The following is a 9088-nucleotide window of genomic DNA, read 5'->3' on the forward strand; positions in this document are numbered from 1 at the left end:
ATGTGTGCACTCCAGTCCATCCTCTTGCTCCCAGCCCATCCCCATTCATATTCAGTCTCTCTCTCTCTCTTTCTCTCTCTCCCCCTCTCTCTCTCTCTGTTAGTTATACACACACATGTGTGCACTCCAGTCCATCCTCTCGTTCCCACCCCATCCCCAGTGTTACAGGTACAGATTAGGATGAGGATGACTTTGTTTCCAGGCTAGGCTGAACTCACCAGGTATCCCAGGTTAGTCTTAAACTCCGGATCCCCCTCCCTCAGTCTCCCTCATGCTGTTCCAGGCTTGTGCCACATCTCACTTCTAGGTATAGAGACTCTATACCTAGAAGGCTATGCATGGCCAGCCTGTGGTCTGCAGGCCCCAAGCATCCTGGCACAGCCGTGACTTTGCCTGCTACATCTACAGATGTCAAAGTCAAGTCCTGATGACAAAGAGTTGGATGAACAGTGAATACTGTGCCTGTTGGAGGCTCATCAGTGGGGCTTAAGTGTGTGCAGCCAGCTCAATCTGTGTGTTAAAGTAGGGTATTTAAAAATTAAGTACCATGGAGAGTGCTACTTAAACGGTATCCAATAGGGACAGGGGTGTGGTTCAGTGGTTAGAGTGCTTGCCTAACGAGCTTGAGGTATGAGGCGTGGTGATGCCCACAACTCCAAGCAAGACTAGAAGGAGAGAGTGTCCAGGAAAGAGAGAAAGAGGAGGAAATAATTCTTCATCATGTTCCTGGACACTGGACCTTCTCATGGCCTCAGTAGTTTGTGCTCTCTGGTTCCAGAGCTTGATGAGCTGTTTGTGTCTGCATCTGTCTCCCTGAAGGCAGGGTCTGGATCTGTCTTGAAATCTTGAGCATCCCTGAAGACCAGAAATTATCCAGAGGAACAAGACTATGTCTGGTGGAGTTCTTGTGTTAGGGGTGTGTCCCTCATTGGACTGGGGCCTCTTCCATCCCAGAAGCTGGGAGCCAGCTTCTGGGGGTTAGAGGTGCCGTGTCTCCATGTCAGATTCTCTGAGGGTACAGCTCTGCTCTCTCCTCACACTGAGCTACAGGAGAGTCAGGGCAGCATCCCCTCTCCTTCCGCCCCCAGCTTCCAGTTTCAAGATGTCTTCTTTCTCAGCCGACCTTGGTCAGAAAGTCCTGTCTCCCTAGGTCCCTCCAGTGAGAACCTGTACAGGAAAGTGTCACAGCGTGAAGGGGAGACTCTGTCTGTGCAGTGCTCCTACAAGAACCGCCGGAACACCGTTGAAGCCAAGTCTTGGTGCAAAGTCAAGAGGAAGAAGTGTGACCACAACTTCATCCGGAGCTGGGTGAGGGGTCCCAGCTATTCTATGCGGGATGATGCCAAGGCTAAGGTGGTCCGCATCACCATGGAGGCTCTCAGAGTCCAGGACTCCGGACGATATTGGTGTATGCGGAACACAGCTGGGAATTTCTACCCCTTGGTGGGTTTCCAGCTGGAAGTATATCCAGGTGAGCAGACCTGTGCAGAGCCTGGGTGGGCGGGATAGTCTAACAACAGTTCTTTGCTATGCACAGCCTCCTATAAGTTTCACAGACAAAGAAAATGGGTTTGGGCAAGCTCTGTGTGGCTCTGACCTTGCCCTTGGGCAGAGCAAGACTGGAACTCAGGACTCTACTTCGTTTTATACAGTTATCTGAATGTCATATACTCAGGAAGCTTGGAGGGTGTGCCAGGCACTGTCACATATGGGCTTTGAGAATGTAATAACTAACAAAACCAGCCCTGCCCTGTGAGATATGCCAGACAGAAACATGCCAATCCAGACAAATCGTTGGACAGCACAATAGATGTCCTTAGAGAATAATGATGAACTGCAGAGTCAGGTCTGCAGCTGATGCAGTGAGCATTCAGCAGGGCTCCAATGACAGCTCTCTCACCTAGGCTTGGACAAGCAACTGCAGACACAGGCCTGCACAAGGAGAACTGGTATGACTGGTCCACTCAGACTGGGGGTGAGGAAAGGATTAGGAGACAAGGAAGGACAACAGTAAGTTCCCTGAATGGACCAGCTGCTTTGAATGAGGAGACACCCCAGATGGATCAGGTTTTCTGTGGAGAATCACAGAGGTTGTTTGTTTGTTTTGAGACAGGGTCTCACTATGTAGTCTGGCTGTTCTGGACCTCACTCACTCTGTAGACCAGGCTGATCTTGAACTAACAGAGATCCACCTTCCTCTGTCTTCCAAGTGCTGGGGCTAAAGGTGTGCACCACCACACCTGACCAATGTGTTGTTTTTAAGTAGGCTTTAAGCATGGAGAGTCGAGTTGTCCTGAATTCCATAATATGGAGCTGGGTCTAATTCTAACTGCAACAGGAAGAAAAAAAAAGCGTGTTACATCTTTCTTTGCCTGCTTCCCCTCTCTCCCCTTCCCCCTGCCCCGTATGTGTGTGTGTGTGTCTGTCTGTCTGTCCCTGCCTCTGCCTCTGTATGTGTGAGGCCAAACTCAGACAGCATTCCTTAGAGCTGTCCACACTGTTTCTTTTTTGTTGTTGTTGTTGTTGTTTGGTTTTTTAAGACAAGGTTTCTCTGTGAGAAACCTTGGCCCTGGCTGTCTTGGAACTCACTCCATAGACCAGGCTGTCCTGGAACTCAGAAATTCGCCTGCCTCTGCCTCCCAAGTCCTGGGATTAAAGGTGTGAGCCACCGCTGCCCGGCTGTCCACACTGTTTTTTGAGACTGGGTCTGTTACTGGCCTGGACCATGCCGAGTAAGCTCCCCCACCCCCATGTGCCCAGGTCTCCATGGTTTCAAGGCAGCACATTGTCGATGGAGCCACGTCTTCAGCCCCTTCTTTGTAAGGCAACACTCACTGCTTACAGAAGGTGAGAGTGTGAGAAGAGGCAATGAGACCTAGGTGGATGCCTGACTGGAAAAAGCAGTGGCTTGGACAAGTGGGACTTGGGCAGCATGCATGCATGTGTGTGATAGATGGATCAATTCTATTCTTTTTCAGGCTTTCACTATATTTTGGAGTGAGTTCAGGATTTGCTCAAGTGGGAGATAGGAAGAGAATATTGACTGATCAGTTGCTAGGAGATGGTAGCATTTATCGAATAGGGAGACTCCCAAAGCCAGTTCCTTGGGAGGGGATCATGAACCATTTGGTCAGGGAAAGGCACTTTGTAGGACCCAGGGGAGAGGTGACCCAGTAGTTGAAGTGTTAGCGACAGGGCAGAACTGGGGTGTACCCTTGAAAGTGTCTCTATAAAGACAGTCGGGGGCACTCAAAGGTCACTGCTTAGGGCTGGGGATGAGTGTGAAGCGACAAGGAGCTCTCAGGATGCTCCAGTAAAACTGCTCATCACTAATCAGGGGGATAGAAAAATCTCTCTCTTGTGAACAAAAATAAGGGAGAAGTGTTGAAATGGACTCGTGGGGTTCCCACATTTATAAGACAGGAAAGGATGAGGAGCCGTCAAGTGTCTGGGGAAAGCCACCAGCCCTCGCCTGGTCCCCTCTCCTGGGTGCATCTCCATTTTCCCTGGTCTGAACCAGCAAGAGCTTTCTCTCTCAATTGTGGGGCCGAGTCTCATTTCTTTGCTCTCCCGTTAGAGGTCAACCCAAGAAGCAGGTAAAACTGACTCCAGGCCTTCATGTGGGGGTACAATGCCATCATGAAATGGACTTACTTTTTAATGGTCATTTCTCCTCTTATTATTTTTGTGTGCATGTTTGTGTGTATGCGTCAGTCTGGGTATGTGTGCGTACATGTGTACATGAGTGCACCTGCATATGGAGGTCTGTGAACAAACTTGGGTGTCATACCCAGGTGCCATCCATTCTTTTATTTATTTTCTTTGAGACAGAGTCTGTCACTAGCCTGGAACTTGCTAAGTAGGTTTGGCTGTCTGGGATTCCCTCGTCTCTGTCTCCCCAGCCTGATGATTGTAAGCGTGTGCCACCATGTTGGTCTCTGGGGATTCATGCTGGTATGGCAGGCACAACACTAAGACCCCCCTTCCAGATCGTCATTTTCTGCTTCTTAGGGGTAACGTTGGGGACATTTTGACTTTGAAAATGTTTCCAGTTGTAAGAAAAAAAAAAACTCTCCTGCCAGTGGGGAGATGGGTCAGTGGGAAAGGACATTTGATGGCAAGCCTGGTGATCTGAGTTCAATCCCTGGGACTGGAAAATTCTCCTGTGATCATCATACTCAAGCCAGGAAAGTGTGCACCTACCCCCAAATAAATAAACAAAATGGTAGCAGTGTGTACTCCACCCACACCAACCAGGCCTTGGAGCCCAGGGCAACTGCACGTGGAAGGAAGCAGCTGCTTTCCTGCCCGGCTCCTTCCCTTCTGGAGGTGAGGATGGCTTCCTCTTGACTCTCCCTCTCAGACCACACTGGTCTGCTGAGCAGGAGTGGGGGAAGATCACTAGTGGTGTAACTTAGCTAGCGGGTGTGGGGATCCCCTCTGCTGGCTGAGGCCTTTCTTGCCAATGCTTTGAAAGTCTCTGATGTGAATGTCTAAACTCGTGTCTCCCAAAATACCCCTCTGGAGGGTTCCTCTGGTGTCCTTGCCACGAGAGTCTTAGTCATAGTTGGCCTCTTCCTCCATCTCTTGCCTCACCAAATTGGTGTTCGGGCTTCCCTTGTCCAGAGCAATGGCTCACGCCTCCCTGCAGTGTCTTTTCTGTGCTCAGTAGAGGAGCTGGAAGCCTCTCTCTCTTGCTCCCACAAGATTCAAGAGCTCCTGATTGCCTCTCCCACATGCCGTTCAGACTCCCAGCTGCTTCTGACAGTAAAGGGTTGGGATGAGACCCTGGAGGGGCAGGATCTGTTCCTGTGTGTGTTAGTGCGCCCTAAGGAAGGTGTTTGACTTTTTGCAGTTTCCTCTGGAATTTGGACTCTTGGCCCCTCTCTGTCCCCAGTTCTAGTTCCCATCTGACGATTATGAGGCAGCTTCCTTTATACAACATCATGTTGTAGAAATATCTCTTAAACTCAAAAAAAGGGCCCTGAGATGGCCCAGTAGGTCAAAACACCTGTTATCAAGCCAAATGACCCGGGTTCAAACCCCAAGACCCATAGGATGGAACAACAGAGCCAACTCCTGCAATTGTCCTCTACTTCCACACGAGTACTATCGCACATGCACACACATATGAACACACATATTACACATATAATATGAAAAGGGGATCTCTCTGAGGTTTGCGATTGAGAAGGGCCTGGAAAAGGACAGGGAGCTAGGAAGGAAGATGGAGCTGTGCTCTGGGAGCAGCCAGAGAGGGGAGGCTAAAGAGATTGTTCCAAAGTCTCCCTCCCGTACATGTCCCCTCTTTCTTGGCACTCTCAAAAGAACACAAGCCCTGTAACCAGGAGCCAAGCCCAGAGTCACAGAGCAGCAGGCTCTTGCCATTGTCCCAACATCTGAGGATCCTGCCCCTCGCATGCAAGCCTCTGGCTTAGTCTAATATTTCTCCCTCTCTGGTCCCTCAGCCCTCACTACTGAGAGAAACGTTCGCCCCACACATCTTACCAACACTCTCAAGGACAAATTTGCCAACACCCTCATGGATGAATTTGTCATGACCAGCCAAGTCCGTATTTCAGACCCTCATGCTTCTTCCACATCTGACGCGACTGTGTTCACATCTGGACTCCTCGCCTTGGCTTCAGGGACCACCGCACCAACCCCCATGACACACTACAGTTTCACTGACACCAGTGGCACCGTTCCAGAGCCTGAGAGGAGCACAGAGTCCCAGCCAGCAACCGTGTCTCCTAGCAATGCAAGACCCTTCTCTGCTGATCCAGTGACCACCTCCACCATGTCCAGATACCAGAGTAGCATCTTGTCCACCACAGGGACATGCCACCAACTAACCCCCAACAGGTTATGTGATATTTTATCAGGTGTGGCCCCAGCACATCACTCAGAGCCCAACAGATCCAAAGAGGCCACTCTTCCTTCTAACCATCTCTGTTGCTCCTCCCAGGGACTCAGAGTGTCCCATTGCTGAATGGGATTATGGGAGATGGGAAGAGTCATGTTGGAAAGCAATGGGGACGAGGGTTAGGGCGATGGATGCAGAGGAGAGGGGAGGACCTGGCCAAGGGGACACAGAATGGAAGAGGGCTGGCAAACCATGCTTAAGGCAGCCTCTGCTGTGCACACAAGAACATCATCCTCCCGGGCAGCACTTGTCAGGTGCCCACTCAAGGCCAAGGGACAGTGACATGCCAATTCCTGTTCTTGGTCAGTAGGGAGTAGCATAAAGGGCTCAGTGACAAAGGAGGGTGCAGGTCCTAAGTGACACATAAAGGGGTGCTTCTGCTGCAGAAGACAGCAGGCAAGAGGACTCCTCAGCCACCGTGGAGACAAAACTCTTCATCTCTCCAGTTCCGAGCAGGCATTTTGTAGTATCCTTGTCTTCACGGATGAATGGAAGGGAGGGTATCAAGTGGAGACGCCTGGTGATATACATCCTGGGACTCTGATGTCTCCTTTCTCTTCCCATATCTGGTCCTCAGAGAGACAGACAGACAGAGAGGGAGACAGACAAGGAGGGAGAGAGAGGGGGAGAAAGACAGAGGGAGAGAGAGACAGAGAGAGAGACAGACAGACAATAAGACAGACAGGGGGAGAGAGGCAGAGCGAGAGAGGGAGGGAAAGAGACCATCTGCCTGGATACCTGGATGGGTTGGATGGGTGTGCTGTGAGGCTGTATGCCTGGTCTGTGCTTGCTGTGGCCATGCTGGGGAGCCTGGTGCTGACTCCTCCCTTCTGTCCTGCCTCCTCAGGTCCCAGGAGGCTTACATCCCTGCGATGGTGGTGGTGTTGACATTTCTTCCAGCACCCGTGGTGTTGGTTGTGGCCTACGGGTTTTGGAAGAAGAGACACATGGGAAGTGAGTACATCCACCCTGGCCTTCCAGGGTCAAGATCTGGGGATCTCTGCCTGTGGCCAGGCATGGATGGCCCTATATGTCTCTTAAGGGGACGAAGGAATCTTGCAGAGTCCGGAGAGGGGGAGAGTCACCCAGGTGTATTGGGGTACCGAGAGCTGCCGGGCATGGCCCTTCATCCCATCTTCCTATGTGTTGTAGGATACAACTTGGGCAGCAACTATGTTAAACCCTGGATACACCTTCCCGAAGGACCAGAGACGCTGTGGAAGCCTGCTTGGTCTAAGATAACTCAGTGAGCTGGGAAGCCATTTCCAGTGGGCTCAGAAGGCCAGAAGAGGACCAAAGACCAGGCAGTGGCCCTGGGGCAGGAGGACAGTAGAGCTGCCTTCCCTTCACCCAGGCTCACCGTGTCCTCGGCATCCCTCTGCTCCCTCTGCTCCCTCCAAACACCTCTATATATTTGGAGACAAGAGTCAGGTCTCAGGAGACCCCGAGGCAGCCAGGGTTTCTAGAGTCCTGTTTTGGATGAGAAGGAACAGTGACTAAGTCCTGGGCCACAGAGGAATTGGTAGCGGGAGGTCCCAGAGTTGATAAAGGCCACATGTCTTCTGATGTTCTCTGACTGTGGCTGCTGGTCCCTTCTGTCCTGGGCACATACAGGTCACATATGTTTCCACTTGTTTCCTGCCTCCCATCCCCTTCAGGCCAGTGAAAGCCTTCAGCTACGGGGCTATACTCTCCCAAGACCAGTGCAAAGACAGTGCAAAGGCTGAATGAACCTGGCTTCCCACTGGAGTTCCTGCTCCCATGCCGCAACGATGAGCTCATGGAAGAGACGGAGCACAGAGACTCAATCACGGGGTGTCTGCAGCCTCATCTAGAGGATACCCTCCTCTAGACACTGGAGTTGGCCATGGACCAAAGCAAGGCCACTTCTGAGAAAAGATCACAAGGAGCTGCTCTGCTTAAAACAGCAGGAGAGAGAGGAGCAGGGAGGGAGAATGATGAATCAGATTCTAGGACAGAAAGATGGGAAGACGCCTGGGCACACAGACACACACACATATATACATACATGGAACAGTATGGTGGGGAGATGGGGGAGAGGGAAAGGAAGCAGAAGAGGAGAACTGGGAGGAGGGGGGTGAGAGGGAGAAGAGAGTCCAGGCAGCTCAGACTTGCCCTCTAATATCTAGATCATTGGTCCAGAGTAGAGCAGGGCTATGGGCTGTAGGCTGTGGGCTGTAGGCTGTGGGCTATGAGCTATGGGCTGTAGGCTGTAGGCTGTGTGCTGTAAGCTGTGGGCTGTGGGCTGTGGGCTGTGGGCTGTGGGCTGAACTGCCTCCCTAGCAGGGATGCCCACTAGTTCATGGCATGGAAAGGACTCTGGAGCCAAGTGCAACATCTACACTCTCAGCCCTGAGTCAGGGACATCCTGACAGGACAGCAAACATCACAATCAGGAGGGTGACACAGCTAGGGCCTTGGTGTGCAGTCCAGGATAGCTTTGAGGCAAGAGGAAGGGGCAAAGTTGTAAAGTCAGGAGACAGAAGGGAGAAGGCATCTCTTCTCTGTTTCCAGAAGAGAGCAGAAGAGGGAAGATTAGACTGAACAATTGACAAAACAAGTACTAGAAGGATGGACACACACACACACACACACACACACACACACACACACACACACACACCTCTGCCTAGCAAGCATCTGTATGGAGCCACCACCCTAGTGGATAACTAGGGAGGATTAACTCACATTGCCTCGACAGTCCCACATCCATACTGGCCCTGAACCTCCATTGTCACTTCATTGTCCCCCACAGCTCTGTTTTATGATGGGGAGGTCAGGCATAAGGACCAGTGATGCCACTGTTCCTGTGTGACCTTGTCTGTGACACTAATGCTGTCTGTGCCTCAGTTCTCTCTCCTATGAAAGTGGACAATAATTCCTGCCTCCGAAGATTGATTGGGGACACAATGGGTGACATAAACACTGTGCGACCTGCAAACCTCTTGTGAGGCTTCCCTGGAGTTCCTTCCTGTCCTAATGCTCATTAGGAACCGAGGGGGGGGGGGTGAGTGTTCCTCCTGCTGCTGTGGCTAACACACTCTGACCAGGGGCTGCAAAGATGGCCCATGCATAGCATGCTCATGCTCCTGCCAGGACCCAGGTTCAGTTCCCAGAACCCACATGGGAGCTCATCCTGTA

At 51.5% G+C, this 9088-nt stretch overlaps 1 protein-coding gene across 1 annotated transcript in view; it reads left to right on the forward strand.

Moving 5' to 3' along the window:
* Positions 1 to 8888, forward strand: part of Treml2 (triggering receptor expressed on myeloid cells like 2) — an 11132-nt gene extending 2244 nt beyond the window's left edge. Inside the window, exons 3-6 of the mRNA XM_031347459.1 lie at positions 1151 to 1471; positions 5469 to 5865; positions 6774 to 6880; positions 7079 to 8888. Of these exons, the coding sequence (XP_031203319.1) occupies positions 1151 to 1471; positions 5469 to 5865; positions 6774 to 6880; positions 7079 to 7176 (923 nt within the window). The 3' untranslated portion in view covers positions 7177 to 8888. The remainder of the gene's footprint in view (positions 1 to 1150; positions 1472 to 5468; positions 5866 to 6773; positions 6881 to 7078) is intronic.
* The last annotated feature ends 200 nt before the right edge of the window (positions 8889 to 9088 follow it).

This window comes from Mastomys coucha, unplaced genomic scaffold, assembly GCF_008632895.1.
Source record: "Mastomys coucha isolate ucsf_1 unplaced genomic scaffold, UCSF_Mcou_1 pScaffold3, whole genome shotgun sequence".
Taxonomy (NCBI): Eukaryota; Metazoa; Chordata; class Mammalia; order Rodentia; family Muridae; genus Mastomys; species Mastomys coucha.